A 21,472-nucleotide genomic window follows, 5' to 3' on the forward strand; every position below is an offset into this window, starting at 1 on the left:
CACTTTCTATGTAGACAGTTTCTTCAAAGAGAACATGGCTTGATATACAACATTATAGTTTATAAAAGGCAAATATGAAAAGTATTATGAACACATTTACTCTTTGAATTAGCAGGTCAAAGAGGAGAGAAAAGAATCTTCATTTCCTTCAGAAGCAAACTTCAAGAGACCATGGAAGAAAATTCATAAAGAATTCCCTTTCAAATTGTTTAAAATATTCTCACCAAGGAGATTAAGATCAAATTCATCTCACTTCCATCCAATAGCTAATTTTTATTGGGTAAGTTTTATGCTTTGCTTTCCACTGCACATCACTCACGTGGATCAAAAGCCATGAGTGACAAAGGTCTGAGTCTGACTTTATCTACATTTTCTTCACAACAGCAAACAAGGACATAGTTTGAATTTGGAAACTATGACAACTTCATGGAACTTTCACTGGATATAGCAACATTTTTAGTTATAGGAAAAATTATTTTATAACATTAATTTACATGTCTGCAAAAGTAATGGAAATTTCTGTACATTTGAAGTACATCCTCAATTTTCCCTTTGCCTCAGAAGTTTTAAAATTATTACAAGGATGAGCTGTTAGAGAAACATTTTCTGTGTTTATATGATTGAAGGAATTTCGAAAGACCCATGAAGATTTGCCTACCTTGCACTCATAGAGAACACAAGCTCCAGAAGAGGAATAGACGGTATTTCTCTCTCCTTCAAAGTAGGTTCGTCCTTGAAACTGGCATATTGCTTTGAAATAAAAAAAACATACATACATTTATTTTTCTTCACAAAAACATTTCAGAGGCATTCAGATCATTTTGCAACAATTTTGCTTGTTCTTACGCCTTTTCGAGGGGCTTGAGCATCTATAAACCTAAATTCAATCTGACATGAGGCCCACGCAGGCTCCAGCACTGTCACGTCCACTAAGCTCAGAGAGTAGAATACGGTACAAAAAGGATAAGAACAATGGCGAGTCGGAATTAGACTGAGAAAAAGGGGAGCCAGTGAGCAGACTTGCGGCCAATTTCCTGGCAGCGAGATGACAACCTACTGAGCGCGTGGTAAGCAAGTGCTCAGAGCAGCTGAAGCCAGGGGCAGCGCAAATACGGGAGAAGTTCATTTTTACAGACAATTAAAGAATTTTAAAATGAAACTAGAAAGAAGCTATTTTAATTCCAGCACATACATGTAAACTGTAGGTGTCCTGGGTTAGTACTACTTTGTCTGTGAGTGCACGCGGATCAGGGCGCCTCCGAGGGTGCGGAGAGCTCTTCGCGGGGCCTGCCTTGCCTCCACCATGATCCAACTTTTAAAACAGAACTTCAGATGTGATAGGGAAAACACTTCCAGTTGGTGAAAATGCATAGAAAGTATCACATACTTTTTGGGACTCTGAAAATATTTGCAATTCACACAAACATTTTACCAACAGGAATTGTTTGTTTGCTTTGAAATGAAGGCTTCACACTACCAAGGTGACCTACACAGAGAGTTACTCTGAAGCTAATGAAGCTCGGCCTTCAGCATCCTTCTCTGGCTTAGACACTGAAGACTCTGAACCCCCTTCTGCACTGAAAGGCACCCCACACTGTACACATTTTGGACCCCGCAGCACCTAGAGAAAGGCCATTGGAAGTGACAGTCTCTGATAGGAAAAGATGTAAGTGGTTTGTTAGCCTGTTTCCTAAATCCAATTCTCATTTTAACAACACAGACTTTACAAAATGGATGTGTACATTTTCTTTTAATTCCCTGGTATGAATTTGAAAAAAGTCTTTCCCTCTTCAGAATTTATATATTTCTATTACCTTTAAAATCATTGGGTTATCTAAGTGTCCATCAGTAGATGAATGGATAAAGAAGATGTGGTACATACACAATGGAATATTACTCAGCCATAAGAAGAAAACAGATCCTACCATTTGCAACAACATGGATGGAGCTAGAGGGGATTATGCTCAGTGAAATAAGCCAGGCAGAGAAAGACAAATACCAAATGATTTCACTCATATGTGGAGTATAAGAACAGAGAAAAAACTGAAGGAACAAAACAGCAGCAGAATCACAGAACCCAAGAATGGACAACAGCTACCAAAGGGAAAGGGACTGGGGAGGATGGGTGGGAAGGGAGGGATAAGGGTGGGAGAAAGAAATGGGGCATTACGATTAGCATGTATAGTGTGGGGGAGCATGGGGAGGGCTGTGCAACACAGAGAAGACAAGTAGTGATTCTACAGCATCTTACTGCGCTGATGGACAGTGACTGTAATGGGGTTTGCAGGGGGGATTTGATGAAGGGGGGAGCCTAGTAAACATAATGTTTCTCATGTAATTGTAGATTAATGTTACCAAAATAAAATAATAAAAATTAAAAAATCATTGGGTTATCTTATTAGCACTCTGCCCTAATAAATAAGATTTTTGCTTATTTCACGGTATGTGGAATCTTAAAACAAAACAAAACAAAATGAACAAAAGAGCAGTAGACTCACAGACACTGAGAAGGGACTAGTATTACCATGGGGAGGAGCTGGGTAGGGGTAGGTGGGTGAAATAGGTGAAGGGGATAAAGAAACACAAAATCTCAACGATAACATAAGTTAGTCACGGGGATGGTAGTGCAACATGGAGAATATGGCCAATGGTTCTGTAACATCTTCTATGTTGACAGATGGTAACTGCACTAGAGGGGGTGAGGATTTAATAATATGGGTAACTGTTGAACCACTGAGTTGTATATTTGAAACCAATATAATACTGTATATCAACAGTATTGATAAAAAATAAAGAATCCATAGACATTCCAATGGATCAATTGAAAATTATAAGCAATAAGGTATTACAGTAAAGTGTATGGATACAAAAAAATACATGAAAATCAATAGCTTCTTGATATGAGCAAAAATTAGACTATAAAATGAGAAATGAGATAACCATCATAATGACAAAATAATCATGCTGGGTAACTAAACGTTAAGATGGAGCATTCATTTTCCACTTTACCAGTTTTTATCACTATCTTTTCATTTCTTCAACATAGAACAGCTTTTATGTTTATTCTCATACTTCCAATGTTGTTTATCCATATTGGAGTTAAAAAAAGAACACTTTTGAAATTATTTTTAAATCCATATCTCTGTCAAATGTTAAGGAAAAGTTAGAAGAGGGCGACTGTTTTCAAGAAAATGGGAGCAAAAGCAAATTTTTCTCATTTGTAGGAATGAAATCTACTTCTGTGTAATTATTGGGCAGATAAAATAAGACTGTTAAAGAACATATCACATGAGGCTGTCATGAAACACCTCATAGTTAGCTCTATAGCCAGCATCTAAGAAAAGATAGATGGTCTGAAAACCAGAGAGGATTTCATCAGGGTTTATTTCTGAATGGACATCAAGTAAGCGGACTGCTGTGGACGTCCCAGGTTCCTCTCGAGTAACCAATTCCCGGGTATCACCTGCTCCAGCCACACCAGCCTTGCTCAAACATGCTAATAAGCTTGCTTTATTCTCATGGTGTTCGTTCCCCCTCTGCTGAGAATGTGCTCCCGTCCACGTCGGCCTGGCCATCTCTCACATCACAGGTCTCTGCTCAGATCCCTCACCTGAAAGGCCGTCCCTCATGGCTCTCTAACCCCTTCTATTCATGGGCCTTGGAACCTGAATTCATACTGTGCACACAGAACTTTTCATTGAGTAAACAGAACTCAAAGGACAGCATCCTAATATAAGTGGTTTGTTAAAAAAAAAAAAAGATTTTGCAACATTATTTTGAAAAAGAAAAACTATCAAGTTGCCTATAATAATTGCTAACAAAGAAGTCAGACATGCTTTTATTAATACATATGGCTGCATAAATATTCATATTTAAAATGTAAGCCCTCTTTCATCTTCTCTGAAAAATGAACTGATTATTTAAAAGCTGCACATTTAAATAACGGAAGGCGTGCACGGTTCTAAAATGCCATCCTTCAACGGATCTCCTTACTCAGTCTTTATTAACTAATTTTACCACATAATGTACATCACCAGTGAATTGATTTTAAATATTTGGAGCTTGCTGGAAAAGAGTACAACTTGCTTACGCAAATTATATTACTCAAAAGCTGGCTCACTCATGAATATTCAAAGTGAAACTACAGATTTATCAGAGGCACACTATCACATTATGAATTAAAACAGCATTTAAAGATCCTGATTGTTTGTAAAACATATCTGTCCAACATGTAATTTTAAGAGTGTGCTTTTTTTCTTATGAAATCCAGTAACTTCCAAATACCATGATCTGGCATTTTGTGTTTTCCATTATACTTAGTAAGTACCATGTTTTATAAGATAATGGGAATAAATAAAACCTTCTTACTTCTATTCAGCATCTGCCATTCAAAGGTTTCTAAGCCTATTAAATTCCATGACATGGTAACTGCAGCCTATTCAACTCCAAGGGTATGCTGAAGAAAAGAACTGACGCTCCAACTCTTTGTTAGAACTAAAGAAATGCAAGGGTAAATTCTCCTTACACAAAGTCTTGTGATAATTTAGCATTCAGGCACGGCAGATGGACCTTCTGTTCTAAACTCTTAATTCAAGAGTCAAAGAGGCAACTGGGGACAATAGGGCACCAGATGGACCTGGCCAGGGACAAGACACAGAAGCGAATGAGATCACAGTTGCTTCATTTCCTTCCACGCAGTGAGCACAAACAGGGTGAGCTCTGCTTACGGAGAATCCAAAGTGAGTGATTTTTGTCTCGCTTCTCTTTTGATCAGCTGCTGTAGTTCTCTGCAGTTCTGAGGTTCACCCCCAATGCCCAGTAATGCCAGCAGGGTACGCCTGCCCTGGTCTCCTTAGGGCGGAAGTCTGTAATCATTTCTAAGAAACAAGGGATCCTGAAAATACTACCAGGATGTTTCTAGGACTGAAGGGTAGACTGATGGAGTAGGATTCATCTTAATTTATTAATACACATAACATACATACTGAGCTCCTCCTACATGCCAGGTAGGCTGTTAGGTACTAAGATTCAGAGATGAATGAGACACGATTCCTGCCCTCACTATTTAGGTGGGCAGACAGACCCGTATACAACTAACTACAGCAAAAGCCAAATGAAGTCCCCTAACTGAGAAGTCCATGATTTATACGTAAACATGAGACTGAACGATGAACTCCTGGGAGGGAATCACCTGGATCAAGGCTGAGGAGACAGACAAGGATGGGCAAAGGAGCAGAGTCCGCAGTACCGGGAAAACATGTCACCCTAGGGCTAAGGAACAAGGACAGGAAACGGTTTTCCTGGGGCCCGTGTAAGCCAGTGGTATGGGAGAGGGGCTGCCCTGTGGACACCATAATCATGGGAGACAGCTGACCACCAGAAATGCAGCCCAGGGCAGAGAAGCAGGGGAGAGAGATGGCCCCTGACTTGCCTCCTGCTTCCCGACTTCCTGCCACTGCCCCTGAAGGCAAACCCCACCCAAAGCCAGCTGGCAAGGAGACCAGACCAATGCAGTCAGCAGGAGCCGGGCTCCAGGGGCCCGGACAGGGCAGAGGCGAGAAACTGGAAGCACAGTGCAGGGTGCCCAGCTCAGGGGCCTGTCACGTTAATTCACCTTAACCACAAAAATGTCTAGTTTACAAGGACAGGTTGCTTAGAAGGGCATGAAAAAGTGCAACACAAAACAAATAAATTGTGAAGTGGGAAAATGGACACATTTAAAAACTGCTGATCCACGTTAAGGAAAAAGTCAGATAGCTTATCAAAATGAGGTCCCTAGGCAAGCAGAAGGCACAATGAGGAAGTGAGTCCTGGAGAGATCAAGTGTCGAAACAGAGGACAGAGAGAAGGCGAGGCCTGTGCCCTGATTTTAACCAAGCCCAGCGCTGTGACAGGCAGGGGAAAGCCTCAGCGGTGATAGTGAGTGTCGCTACCACAGCCCAGCAGGACACCTGCAGAACACCTAGGCGGAAACACCTAGGCCCAGCAGAGAACAAAGGAAAGGAAACACGGCCTCAACAAAACAATAAGCAATAATTGTTTTTCTGTATCGATTTCTTCTTTAATTCAAGTGCATTCATTCACATGTTCATGGTCAGCCTTCACATCTTTCCCAGTTTGGGGAAAGCTGGATTGCATATACAGCATTAAGTTTCTTGTGACATAACTCTGGGTCTCTATGCCCCAAATCATTTACTAATTTAAAGCAGAATTATATCATAAAGCTATATTTTCAAAGATTATGCTAAGTGATGTATTGAGCATATTGCACATACATATTTTTAAGACCTGAAGGTTCTAGGAAGATGGATATTAATTCACTCACACAGTCTTACCACTCTGCACTCTGGGCCCCCATGAAATCAGACTATCCCACAGCACTACAAGTATCTTATGTTCTTCATGTTAACCAATGGCAAATGCATATTAACTCTGACTGGTATATGCTACTGTTTGCACAACTCCAGAAACACCACTCACATCATGCTTTGTGTGAATTATGTTACCCAGAACTGTCCGACGCACAGCCTGTTCAGTCAGAGGTGGGGACACTAATCTGAACTTGGGAAAATTCAATGGGATGATATAACAAATGGCATACATGTTTTACCAAGACTATACTGAATATCACTAATTACATAGTTACTAGCACTATAATTATGAGAGAATCTACAAAAGCAATTAATGTGAATTATTTTTACTTTATTTCCCCCCCCCCATTTTAACAATTAATAAGAAGTAGGAAGACAGGAACTGGTACAGATGCAAATTTGAAAGTCACCAGTTGTGAAAAAGCAAAAAGTAGTTGATAGCGCAGATTAAGAAAAGGGTAAGTGAAAAATGCCAGTAAAACTTTCAAAGTCCTAAGTTACACATTAAGACCCTGATTAAAGGTCATTAATGCAGAGATAGAAAATGCAGGTCCCTTAAGTCAACTTCCACTAAACTTTGTAGAAAGAACTGTCCAAATCTATCTACAAATATTATAGAATGTAAAGGCAAAAGGGCGCATCATGTTTCCCTTGTAAACACCCCTAGCTCACATCTCTTCAGCTTTTCTTTTATTACTATATTGAAATACATTAGGTCTACTTTAAAACTTCCCAGTTGCTACATACACCTTTGAAAATGATCCAGCACAAAACTAAAAGTTATAGATACCAAAAAGAAAACCAGTATAATTCACTTAGGTGAGAAATGAGTTAGGGCTTCTGTGAAATTATCTCGAAAACACCAGCTATCAGTGATCTTTGGATTGTTTAAGCTGTCTGTTACGGGCAAAACTGTATACAGCAGTTGTTTTTATATGGTGTTCTTTGAAATCTTGATTTTCTCTGGGACAGCTCTTAAAAATTCCATGTACAATGGCAGTTATTTTATTCTCAGCTGACATGACTGTTATTTGTTAGTGATACACAAATCAAAGCTGTTGGATAAGAAAATATCTCATTAGCTGTGATTATGTATATTTGTATGTTTATTACAGCTTTTCAAAAAGAACATACAATAAATGCATTCATGAGGCAAGCTAAGATTCTGTGGAGTCAAACAAAAAAGTCTAAAAGTGTTTCAATAGTCTTAAAAGACTCCAATCTGCTATGCTGCATTTATCCAGCCCATGATCTTTTTTGTAACCTGGACTCACTTGGAGTCAGTTCTTAACAGTATGGTTGAAATACAAGTCTTGAGCACTAAGTGCTATAAATTAATTTCCCTCTTCTACAATGCTTAGATCTCTGCTAGAAAACTGAACACATTTTCCCTGCTGTCCAGTGAGTTGCATGCTTATGCCCACCTTTCCTCCAGGAGCACAGGGACAGTGTCCTTTGAATGCTATTCAGTACTGAGCACCAGCTCTGAATAAGAAATCATAAAGCTTTGTTGAATTCTCTAAGTTCTCTTCTAGCTTCCTGCTTGGTGAGCAGCTGGAAAGCAAGTAAATTGGATTGTGGTGACCCTCCCATTCCCTGTGCACTGGCCGTGCACTTTGATTTAGGCTTTTATTATAGAAGTTCTCTAAATTGGGCCTCACAGAAATATTTTGCCATTCTGGGAAAACGGCAGCTTCTTTTTCACTGCAACGGAGCCAAGGCACCTGACCAGGAGTGGGCAGGAAGAGGCAGCTCCTGCCGGGGTGTTGACTTGTTAACGCGAGAAATACCAGGCAACATGAGCAACGGAAGTCGCCTCGGACGGTCTAATGACAAAACTTTCTCTTTCCCTACATTAAACCAGTTTCTGTGAGTCAATGCTATTTGAAATGACCAGAATTTCAGAGTGTTTAAATAATTCACAAATTCATTAATCATAAACGATCACTTCCTTTAACTAAATCCCATTAACTGTTTGGGAATTTAGTTGTTTGCCAAGCTAATATTAGCATTTAGGAAATGAGATCATGACAGGAGATGCACAACCCTCCTTCCCATTTTATGTACATCATGTCCTTGGGCTTGTACAGGGCCAAGGAGTGCTTCTCCTAGAAGGCCTTCATTCAGAGCAGCAGCCTCTCCTTCCAAAAAGAGAACAGGCCCTGAAACACCACAAACTAGCAGTCGTGAGGTGTTAGGAGGCAAAGGAGGATAAAAATAACTACCAGAATAGAATAAAAGCAAAACTTCTAACACTGTGTTTGGATCGGCTTTGGAATAGGGCCTTATACTGGGAAAGAATTGGCTATTTAGAGTAAAATAGCAAAAAGGCTGAATCTATAGCCAGAAAGAGGGATTCAGTGCCTCTACCCCTAATTTAATTCTATCCATTTAAATTGCAACTAAGATACATTTTAGAATTTTTATTTAGCCACCTTTCCATCACTGGCCTTATTCTAGATCCTGGTATACATACTACATGGAGCCTTTCAAACAGACAATGTAATCAATTCATTTAGTCTCCTGGGGCTAAGAAACACATGTTTAATGAGAGGAGGTAAACATTTAGAGAAAAATATAGTATCCATATCAATATATGACTACCATTAAAGTGAGGAACACACATGACATAACAGATACTATCACTTAACAATGAAAACATAATTTATCATATTTTAAAGGAAAGTTCATGTATCATCAGTTTCAAAGCCAAGACTAGAATGTACCTATTAGTCCTTCCGCGTATCTTTTCTTGCCACTAAAAATCCAATGGTGAAAGACCTGTACTCTGAAAAATGTAAGATACTCATGAGAGAAATTAAAGAAGACACCGATAAATGGAAATCTATCCCATGTTCATGGATAGAATTACTATTGTCAAAATAGTCATCCTGCCCAAAGCAATTTATAGATTCAATGCAATCCCTAAGAAAATAGCAACAGCATTTTTTTCAATGAACTGGAACAAATAGTTCTAACATTCATATGGAATCACAAAAGAACCCAAATAGCCAAAGCAATCCTGAGAAGGAAGAACAAAGCTGGGGATATCACACTCCCTGACTTCAAACTCCACAACAAAGCCACAGTAATCAAAATAATTTGGCACTGGCACAAGAACAGACCCATAGATCAATGAACAGAATAGAAAGTCCAGATCGAAATCCACATATCTATGGTCAATTAATATATGTAAAGGAGCCTTGAATATACAATGGGGAAAAGAAAGCCTCTTCAACAACTGGTTTTAGCAAAACTGGATAGCAACATATAAGAGAATGAAACTGGATTACTGTCTTATACATAACAGTAAACTCAAAATGGATTAAAGACCTAAATGTAAGTCATGAAACCATAAAACTCTTAGAAGAAAACATAGGCAGGAATCTCTTGAACATCAACATGAATAATTTTTTTCTGGATATGTCTTCCTGGGCAAGGGAAACAAAAGCAAAAATAAACCATGGAACTACATCAAGCTAAAAAGCTTCTGCCAGTAAAGGACACCATCAACAAAACAAAAAGGCCACCTACTGTATGGGGAGAAGATATTTGCAAATGATAAATCCAATAAGGGGCAAATATCCTAAACATATAACAAACTTGTACAACTCAACACCACAAAAAACAAATAACCCAATTAAAAAATGGGCAGAGGTCTTGAACAGACATTTCTCTAAAGAAGAAATATAGATGACCAACAAGCACATGAGAAGATGCTCCACATCACAATCATCAGGGAAATGCAAATCAAAACCACAGTGAGAGATCACCTCACACCAGTCAGAATGGCCACCATCCAAAGGATAAGAAACAACAAATGCTGGTGAGGATGTGGAGAAGGGGGAACCCTCCTACACTGTTGGTGGGAGTGCAAATTAGTGTAACCACTGTGGAAAGAAGTATGGAGGTTCCTCAAAAAGCAAAAAATAGAAATACCATTAAATTCAGTAATTCCACTTCTAGCAATTTACCTGAGGAAAACAAAATCCCTGATTCAAAAAAATATACAAACCCTTATGTTTATCGCCACATTATTTACAATAGCCAACTGTATGGAAGCAACCTAAGTGTCCATCAATAGATGAATGGATAAAGAAGATATGGTACATATACACAATGGAATATTGTTCAGCCATAAAAAAAAAGAAATCCTCCCATTTGCAACAATACAGATGGATCTAGAGGTTATGTTCAGTGAAATAAGCCAGGCATAGAAAGACAAATACCATACGATTTCACTTATTTTTGGAATATAAAACAAAGCAAAACAAAAGGAATAAACAGCAGTTGACTCATAGACACCAAGAAGGGACTAGTGGTTACCAAGGGGGAGGGTTTGGGGTGGGGCAGGAGGAGGATAAAGGGGTACAAAAATTCTCGATCATAATATAAGGTGGTCACAGAGACAGTAGTGCAGCAGGGAGAATATAGCCAATGATCCTGTAACATCTTTCTATGTTGACAAGAGAGTAACCACACTAGAGAGGGTGGAGATTTAATATATGGGTAACTTTTGAACCTTTGTGTCATACAATTATCAATGAGACTTCAATAAAAAAAGGAAAAAAATCCAATAAAGTCAGTCAAAACTTGAGCACTAATCCTTTCCAAAATGATTGCACCTTTTAGATACATGCTATTTCAGCATTACAGTGAAGGATACTGAACATGAAATGCTTTATGATTGTAAAGCATGACCCTTTTCATTATAAATCACACATTAATGCTCAATTAAGAGGCTGCAAACAAAAACCCTGGAACCCTGATTATGCAGTTTTAAAACAGCCTCTTGTGTACAGGGAAAACAAGGCGAGCGGCAGTACTGCGGGCTAGCTCTCTCAGGACACATCTTAAATGCGGTTTCCTGAGAGATATATTAATAACGCCTTCCATTATGCAAAGATGAGCCCAGGGAACAGAGGAAGCACAGGTTAGAGGGAGGCAGCTCCATGCAGAACAAGACATGCAGAGGGACAGCACAATGGGGTAGGGGACAGAAAAACGTTAGCGTACACTTGAGACAGAGCAGGACGAAGGAGGACAGGGAGGAACAAAAGGGTGAATAAGAGAAGCAGGACAATTTCATGGAGGTTTGCAGGAGGCGCAGCACCTGGTGGCAACAAGAAGCACTGATGATGACCTGTCTGCCTGCACCAAGGTGCCTTCCTGCCTGCACGGAGCTTGCAGCCTAGCGGTGGAAACACGAGCACCGTGCAAGAAACCGCGTACCACTCGGAAGGAGCGTGGGAAGAGATGGGAGGAGTAGCATCTTACAAGGCTGGAGCTGGACATGCTTGGGGAGGCACATTGAAGGAGAGCCTTGTAAATACCACTTAAACCAGGGAACGAGCCCTCATGATCTGTTCAGACAAGAGAATTGTGTAATAACCAAGTCACATACTTAAGGCCTGATGCTGATGAACCTCTAGTCAGGACACCTATATAAGCTGGAACTGGTTTATTATAAACTGATTTTTATACCAATTTACGTGACCCAACCCACTGGCTTAACAGTTCTCAACTGTGCACGGATGCATATTAAAATCACTTCAAGAACACTTAAAACCCTATGCCAGACCAATTAATAAGATTCTCTGAGTGTAGGACCAGGGCCTGTCTTTAAAGCTACTTGGGTACACTTAAGCTTGAAAACTATTTTGCAATGCAGAGGGAAAAAAAAAACTAGTAAAAAAATACAATTAACATTCAAATGGGAACAGTTACAAGATATCAGCAGAAGCCTTTTCATCCTATGTTGTCTGGACAGGTATTTGACTCCATTGTGAAAAAAACTAAAGTGAGAAACCTTAGAAACAGTAAATATGGACCTTAAACATTTTAATGTAAAACACAAATCCATGCATTCAACAATGTCTTAAAGTAGAATACCATTCTTTAGTGTGGATTCTCTGAGTTTCACTGTAGTCTTGATTATATAAGTAAAACATAACATGTTGCCTACAGTTTCTAATTTTGTTTATTTTGTTTTTTTTCTTTAAAGTGAAGTTTATCAGTTTTTCCCAAAGCACTCAACTAAATTTTTACTTTAATAAAGTATTTCCTTCCACAGTCGTATTTCATTGGTTTACATATTATGCATGTATTTACAGCAACTCAATAATATCACAGTTACAATGCGGATACAGCTGACATAAACAGGCTTGGAAACACCCACCTCTTGGTTAGCGTGCAAACCCTGTCAGGGAAGCTTAAGTGTGCAAGCTTAGCCTCAAGGACAGCTGATATTTCATTGTTAACAGGAGCCAATGGAAACTGTAGATGCTGCCTCTCAGGTCAGCCAGAGATCCCATGTAGATGCTGCCTCTCAGATCAGCCTGAGATCCTATGTGGTGCGGATCCTGATGAGGCAGAGCTGGGGCAGGCCTGGGACTCTGCATGTCCAACCAGCTCCCAGGGGATCCTGACACTCAGTGAACACACTTAAGGTCACAAACTTTAACCCTGTTTGCACATAAGATCACCTTGGGAGATTGTTGAAAATACCAATGTGTGGGACCCAATTAAATTAGAATTTCCAGGGAAGAGGCCTGGGCATCACTATTTTTTAAGAGCATTCAGATGATTCCAACATATGAGCAGCGTTGAGAATCACTGGTGCAGATTAACCCAACTAGTCCAATTCACTGAGCTTTTAATGTAAACCTCCATCCTGAATGGTATCAGAGAGTGACTCACTCACAGGATGTTACTGTAAGAATCTAACCAAAAACAATTTTATTTTTATGCTACAGTTGAGGATAACGTCATAAACCTGAAGTTCTATTTCTAGTGGCTTCTTAACTTCTAAACCATTTGCTTTTGTTTATAATTTCAAAAAAGCAATAGGATTAACGGAAGTTGCACAAGGGAGGGGAAGGGGGGGCAGGGAAGGGCATGCAAATTCACAAACACCAGGGGACCAGCTGAGCCTCTTAAATGCAGCTGTATTTGTATTTTGGGACAAGATCTTTGTTGAAATACAACACTTTTTCCTATTTTCCGACAATTTTTCCCCTCAGGGGACCAATTAAATAAAATTTTCTACAGCTATGCTAAATGAAGCATTGAGGTTAAAATGTTAAACACATTAAGCCTGGAAATTAAGAATTAAATTACCCCCAAACATAACATTTCCCATAACAGTATGTCCAAAGTTGGTTACATTCCCCCCTAAAAGCCTCTGGATTTGAGGGAAAGTGCCTTCCCTCAACTTTCACACCTTTGAAGATAAATCATACCTCCTGCTGTGTTTCTCCTCACCTCCATTTATTAAGAAGGAAATCATGGAAATGTTCATTCTCATCATGTCACTCAATAAATACTCCTGGGTGGCTACTACACGCCAGACACTGTGCTTAGCATGGGGGCCACACAGTGAACAGAGACCTTGTCCTCAGGACCTGCAGTGCAGAGGGCCACTCGAGGGCAGCGCGCCCAGAGCAGACAGTAACTGCAGGTGACACTGACTGAAGAAACACGCGAGAATCGGAGGTACTGAACAGTCTGGTGCTGAACCAGACATCACCCCCAAATGTTACTCCTAGAAATTCATCCAGACTGTCATTAGCCAATTTAAACTTTTAAATTAATTATTATTGCTAATATTTTGCAAAATATATTTGAAAATAATAATTTTATATAGAAATTACAGTTGATTACTGTGTATAAAATGAGAGTTCCTGTGGCCAGGATTCTCACCTGGCCCTGGCTGACTAGCTCACTGCACACCTGTGGGCAATACATGGCTGTTGACTCTATAAAAAGAGCTCCACCCAGTGCTCTGGGCACGACACGGTGGCAGGGCTGCAAGGCTGCAGGAGAGCAGAGCAGATGCTGGAGTGGTGGCAGCGCCGAGGACAGAGGCCCAGAGGACGGCTGTGCGGGACGACTGTGCAGAGAGGGCCAGAGGATGGCTGTGTAGGACAGCTGTGCAGGCAGAGAGGCCAAGAGGACAGCTGTGTGGACAGAGGGGCCCAGAGGCAGAGACTGGCTTGCTGCCTGCAGACTCACTCTGAGTGAACGGGATTCTAGTGACTGACCTGCCACTTGGAAATAAAGTTGGGTATAACCCTTCCACCCCAAGAACATTTTGCTGCCATTTTCTTTGGTCACACTGAATCCATAGCGAACTTGCCTGGGGCTGAAACCCATTGGCAAGACAATCACCAAATGCTGAATTTATACTTAGCCTCCATGAAGTTAAAAGGAAAATTATATATAGTGTAATAGTGTCTTCAAATTTATCTATGCAGTCATAAAGTTACTTTTTATTAGAAGTAATAGAAAATTTTCCTATTTTATAAATTTATATACTTAAATTACTATCATAATGTAAATATTTTCATATCTATTTACCCGCTGACCAGATTTACTATCATGCTCTATTTTTAATGCTGCAATTAATTACCTAAAATTTTAGGTTTACTTTAAGTTATTCTAAATTTTCTCAAAATATTTATGGCTAATAGTTTTTCTTCTATAAAAAATGAACATTTTTTAAATACCCATACTCTTACTAAAATTAGTTATTTTCTAACTTTTCAGAGTGCAATTGCTTTAATATAAAGCATACCCATTTTTTGAGTATGTTATTTTACTCTAAGTCTCCCATGTGTAGCTGCTAAAAAGCTATTTTCCTGGTCATGCATAATTGCTCAGAATAAAGCAATAATGGCCATCATAATAATCAGGACCAGCAAAGAGTGTCAGCCAGCACACATCTAGTTCAAAATCAATAATCAGTTATAATAACAGAACACCTGTTTGCTCTTTTGCTAATAAAATTACGTCTCTTTAATAGGCAGATTCAGGACCTATTTGACCACTCCTTCCAGGCTCCTTTCCAATTTTTCACGCAAGACATCTCTGAGAATATTGTTTCTTTTATTTTAATTCTGAATCATCTATTTCCTATAACTGTTTTTTGGTACATGCTCTCCACAGTAAACACACAAATCCAGCACTTTGGCTTTGATACCTGACTGCAGAGCGATTTTGATCAACCTCCATTACTACAGTAGCCAAAACCCCTTTTGCAGGTTCTTCTATGTAGATTTTGCTCTTCATTAAGTCCATGTTGTCATTTAATTATTAAATGAGGTCTCCCTACACACGCTCCCTCTGCATCCGACCAGGAGGAGTTCACCGTCGCCAGGCCCTCATATTATGAATTAAAGCCCAGATACAAATGAGACAAAAAGACAGAAGGTTGGCTGCAAAGAAGTGTGTGACCAACTACAAATTACCAAGATTAAATATAGACTAGCTTCTGAGGCACTCAGTAATGAAGTCATAGGAACCAGCTGCTACTCTTCAAGGAAAACCTCATAGCAAACAAAATTCCAATTTATTCAAATAGAATCTCCTTTGGGAAGCTTTCTCCGAATCCCTCAAATGAGGGAGTTTTCCTCTATTCTTTGGGCCACAGCACAACCTACATCTCTAACACGGCATCTAGCACGTTCTGTTATAACCTATCACCCCTCACTGCACTGTTGGGTTACTGAGAATGACTGTGACTGTGTTCCTGTCTCAGGCATGTAGCCAAAGGGCCTGGAACATCCAGGGCTCTTCAGCGGACAGGAAAGTGCCATCGCCCATCTGCCCCCACTCCCTGACTACAGTGATTCAGACACACGGGCATGCAAAGTCCAAGCTTTCCCTGGCTTGGAGGCCCTACCAGTTCTATCCCCTCTTTCTAGAATGCCCCACCACCGCACACACACATATTTTACATACTCATCCTTCTGATCTAAATGGTACCTTTTAAAAGAAAGCCTTCTTGAATTCTGTAAATTAAGTCCCATGATTTACCTCCTACAGCACCTCATGCTTTTCTTACATGGCATTACAGAGTGGTAATGATGTGGGTGTGCGTGTGTGCATGTCCCTGACCACAAAAAAGTCAAAGCATGTGATGAAAAATATAAAGAAAGGCTGTGGATCTTTTCCCCCAAGGACAGTTTCAGAAAAGAAAAGTAGATATTCTTTACATATACATAAATATATATAATTTTGGATCCTGAATGAAGCCCACACACACGGGGAGTAGAGAAAAGGAAGCAACACGCGGCACACAGAGGACCCGGCAGGCCCGTCCACAAGGTGCCCGGGCCCTGGGGCAGCTCCTGCAGGTCCCAAGCGTTCCCTCTCATGTTCAGTCTGCATCACATTCCTGTGACCCACAGCTGCGGCCACACAGAGCTAAGCCTGTGCAGGCATGGTAGTGGGCTGTGAACTAGTGAAAAAAGAAAACTTGAGACAGTACTTATCACAGAAAGAGCCATGTATACAGTTAAAGGTGCACGACTCAAATACTAAGAAAAATAGCCTAGAATGGGGGATGGTGTGGAGGCTCAGGAAAGAGGCAAATGAGGGCAAACACACACACACTGATAACGACCTACACAGTCTTTAGTTTTGGGCTTAGTGTCATCTGTACCCCTGGCAGTTGGCACACAGGTATCCCTCTGCTGCACCAAGGCAAGGTGTGACATTCACAAATGCCCATTTTTCTACATATGCCTTTTCAGAGAGAGGCGGGATACATTACAGTGCGGTTCACAGGGAGGGCCGTGTGTCATGTGACAGCATATGGATAAGAGATAGAAACTCTGGGCCAGAACTGATACAGACAATTTATGTGATCACATGATGATAAGGAAACAGTAATAGCTAACACATACGGAGTTTATTATGTGTCAGGCCATGTGTCAAAGTATGTTACACACAGTGACTCTAACTGTACTAGTAAGCCCACAGAGTCACGCATGACGAGCAGAATGCCGGGGTTGAAGGAAGCAGCCCTGCCTCTGAGTCCAGGCTTTACCCTATGGGATGCTGTCCCTTATCCAACTCTCCATCTTCCCACTTGTAAAAGGAAGGGTCTTCATCAGAGGAGCAATAAACCCTTCAAAACATGGACAGTGAATCACCAGCACTTAGTCCAGCCAAAGATTAGAGGTCACATCAGCCTTTCTCAGAAGCTTCAAACTGAGGGGCACATTTGCCAATTCTGTCATTTTAGAATACAAATAATATTAATGTTCACACAGGCTAACAGGATAATATATAAACAAAACTGTCTCTTTATACTTCTTTAGGTCTGACATGCAGTCAGCAACCAACACCTCAGCCACTTCACAGTCAGGGTGTTCCACAGATCACTGGTAGGAGCGATGATTCTCTACCCTTTAATCTTTGCAGATAAGGAATCTGCCTATCTTTCATGTTTCTTCACAATCTTATGTTTCATAGAAGTAGTAAAATTAAAGATCCAATCCAATGCAGAACAGGCTCTATTACCTCTCCTGTAACACCTACACTATTGTTCGTGCAAAGGAACCCAACCCAAATGTATCAGTACTGGTACCATCAGCACCACTGCACCCACAGTGTGGCCGAGAAGGGACCATGTGCCAGACTGAATGCTGACAAATGCACAGTCTCCACAGCACTGTCATTAACTAGAACATACTTTGCCTGTTGAATAGGACTGAAAACATCCAGTCAGCTTTGGTTTATACAAACCAAACTCTTCAAACTTGGGCAATACTAAAGCAATCAAAAGATCTATCCATTTACCCTATTAAAATGGTCAGAGTTTAAGGTCCACTTTCCAAAAGCAATAAAATCAAATGCCAAACAGGGAATATCAAAGGCTAGCAAAGAGAGGAAGAGACCAAAACACAAAGTTAAGACCCTACTTTACGGGACCTGTATTATGGTACATTTGACAACACTCATAAATAATTTAGAGACTATGAAAGGCAAAATGGTTCTGATAAAAACGGAGATTTCAGCATTATATTAACATCACTCAAGCTACGTTAACCTTGCGTGACGAAATCAGTCTCAACAAAAAGAGGGCTCCACCAGAGCTAACTCTGGTATTTCATGAGCATGGACAAGGCTTAAATCAAAGGCTGACGGGTAATGAGCCTCATAAAGCTGCCTGTTACCTTAGTTCAGGCTCTCCCAGCAGGTTTAGCTAAAGGCAAACTGCAAAAGAAATTTCCCTGGGGGATTCAGTACAGCAGGAGCTACGGCAAAGGTGAAAAGATAAATAATGCATTATCAGCTCCTTCAGAAAATTATTTATTACACATATTCAATATTTTTTTCAATGTTATCTCCATCACCTTCTATATTTCCTTACCCTTTTTCTCAAGTCTATTGTTATATGGAATAAAAAGAATATAAATCCTCTTGATTCTACTTGAACATAGTTTGGCCATTTTTCTTTCCTCCTGGCCTGCCCCAGCCAGGACCTACACAGCACATTTCCAAAATCACCGCAGTACTGAGCTGTGTCAGGGGCCACCTCTTCCTGCTCACGTGTTATTTCTTGAAAGGTTTTCATCCACTACAGAAGAAACTATGTCGTCGCCTCCTTAGACTGCAGAGCAAGAAAGAATTAATGTGGTATCATTATGCGCACTTCCAAGATGCCGTTCTGCTCAGCTAACCAGGGAGCCGGTGCCCCGGGAGCAGGGCTTTCCAGGAGCAGCCGGAGCCTGTGCTGGGCAGAGGCTGACAGTGCCCTTCAGAATGGAGCTGTGCAGGAGGCAAATGGATGTGCACAGAGACATGGCCAAGATATAAGCAGGACTCTTGCGCACTGTGGGCACCTGTCGCCCAGGGAGTGTGCTGTGCGTGGGGACGGGGGGAAATACTCTCAGGCGACGAGACTGCTGCCACGGAGGGGGCCGCTGCGCAACCACGCAAACCGGCAGACAACCAGACAGAAGAGAAATGAGGACGGAGGGGATTCCGAGCTTAAGCACCAAGCTCTGTGCAGCGTGTAACCCAACAACAGTCCTCTCTGCCACAGGGGTTGGAACTAGAAAGGTTTCCCTCTTCAAAGGGAAAGAAACCCACCCAAAGGAGATACTTTTTTCCCTTTTACATTTTTTCAAACCTAAAATAGAGTTAACAGATGTGTATTGCTGAAGATGAAATGGAAAGGGGAGGCGTGTTCTTCACCGCCTCCTGAGCGATGGTGTCAGAGCAGCTCAAAAACACCGAGCGGAGCTGACAGACAAGCAGCAGAAATGTTACTGATGTTTCCCGTTAGGACCATTTACTTTCAGACTTCTGTAAGAAGGTGGCCACTCCCTACTGCACCAATGCTGGAGGGCTCCCTGGAGGAAACAAGAAGTTTTTAGGGGCTTTATGACTGCATTCACGTGACCATATTGCGTGACATAAGCAGAATAAAAAAACTCAAAAAACCCATTTATTCCATGAACAGGTGTGGATCACCAATGCTCAGCAGCACTGATAGAAGACAAGAGTCATCAGAAACTGGGGTTACCAGAAGACCCACTGCATCCCAGGACAGGCTCCTCATGGAAAAGGCCTCCTCGTCCCCTCCCCCAGCGCCAGTCTTTCAGGCGCATGACCCAGCCCGAGCGGCAGGCCGACCAGCACCGTCAGGCGAGCCCCCCTCTCTCTCCCGTTTCTGTGCGCCCAGGCTCAGGCGGGCTGCACGCATCCAGAGATGGAGCTTGATGCCAAGCACCGAAACACTCTCAACTGGGGCAGGAAGATGGGTCACCCAAGCAGGGAGCGCAGACGGCACGACTGTATCTCTGCATCTCTGACACCAAGGGAAAATCACAGCAAGACAGATGATGAAGGGAGAGGGGGCAATGCTCGGGGTCCGCCTAAAATACTGTGCACAGGAGCGGGAATGCAAATCAGTGCTCGGCAACAGTCTTCCCGCCTTAAAGTCAGGATGGAACAAAGCTCAGAAAGGGACCTCACCGAGCAGATTCAATTACCACAGAATTTCATAAAGAATTCATCAAATGCTTAAGCAGACTTCTGTGTAGGTCAGAGAGGACCAGTCAGAAAACGGGGTCATTAGGGGATGAGTGGTAGGGTAATAGGAAATAAAACACGATTCCAGATTAAGCAGGAGGGGGAAGGAAGGAATAGCAGGCATATTGATATTGTCCTGGTTCTGGATAAGTCACTTTTTCTTCACGGACTTTCAAAGACCAACTTAGACATGTTTCCATTCAATTATATGTTATTCTGCATATTCCATCTTCAATAGAGACCCTGATGGCCTCAAGGGAGTGGCTCAGGCGCTGGAACCATCATGAGCCTCTGAGATGACTATATTCCACATGTATCTCACTGGAAATGTGAAGCCCACTTTACCTTCCTTCTTAAAATGCTCATTAAAATTAGCTATTAACTACATGTTTAAATTCAGTTTTGTTTTCAAGAAATAAATCTGTAAAACACAAAATCAGCAAACTGATAAGATTAAATATTTATATCTGCAGAGAAGATATTATTTCATATTTTTCTATATGTTTGAATTCATAATTTCAAAGCTATACATTATAAAAACATTACTCCAACTTTGAAGCAACTCTTCCTTAATTTACTGAAACTCAAGGTGAAAATAATGAGTTCATCAAAATTTGAAATACATAAACTTGCAATTTTACCATAAAAGTACAGAATTTAATTATTCTGAGCTTCCATTACACTGCATTATCAAAGACTTCAATTTAAACGTTTTAGTAAAAAGGTAACACAACCATCTTGCTTACCACACATTTCTGCAAAACACTACTATGTAAGTGTCTCAATTATAAAATTAGTACAGAAGTTTCTGTAATTAGAAAGTAGTGCAGAAAAGACAAGGAACTTCATTCTATCAACATCACCAGTGCCTCAAACCTAGTTTTTCATACTCATATAAAGTTATTCCACATACATTATCTAGAGCATTACCCAGTACCTAGTCACCATGGCGACAGCACCGTCTAACCAGGGCTGACTCTCCCGGAGGTAACGCAGTATCTCATCTAAGCTCCCAGCAAAGGACAGAGAGAAAACCCAGTGAGCCGGATGAAGGTGCACGGCCAAGACCCTGGGGAGCGGGATCCGATGGGGCGTCTCCAGATCCAACCCACGCTCGAGGTCCGTGCATCCTCGGAGGCCAGTAACGCGCCCAGGACCCCGGCCCAGCACGCGGCTCTCTGAGCACTGCTCGCCTACTTGCTGACCCCTGCGCGCCTGTGGTTGCCACCCGCCCCCTCCTGGCTGCGCCCCCTCCTGGCTGCACCTCCTCGGGC

At 41.2% G+C, this 21,472-nt stretch overlaps 1 protein-coding gene across 2 annotated transcripts in view; it reads right to left on the minus strand.

Moving 5' to 3' along the window:
• The window catches only part of NELL2 (neural EGFL like 2), a 265,794-nt gene that overhangs the window by 159,976 nt on the left and 84,346 nt on the right, over positions 1-21,472 (minus strand). For both annotated transcript variants that reach the window (XM_036889431.2, XM_036889429.2), the window contains exon 10: positions 659-750. In XM_036889431.2, coding sequence (XP_036745326.2) covers positions 659-750 — 92 coding nt within the window. The remainder of the gene's footprint in view (positions 1-658; positions 751-21,472) is intronic.

Source organism: Manis pentadactyla, chromosome 14 (genome assembly GCF_030020395.1).
Source record: "Manis pentadactyla isolate mManPen7 chromosome 14, mManPen7.hap1, whole genome shotgun sequence".
Lineage (NCBI taxonomy): Eukaryota > Metazoa > Chordata > Mammalia > Pholidota > Manidae > Manis > Manis pentadactyla.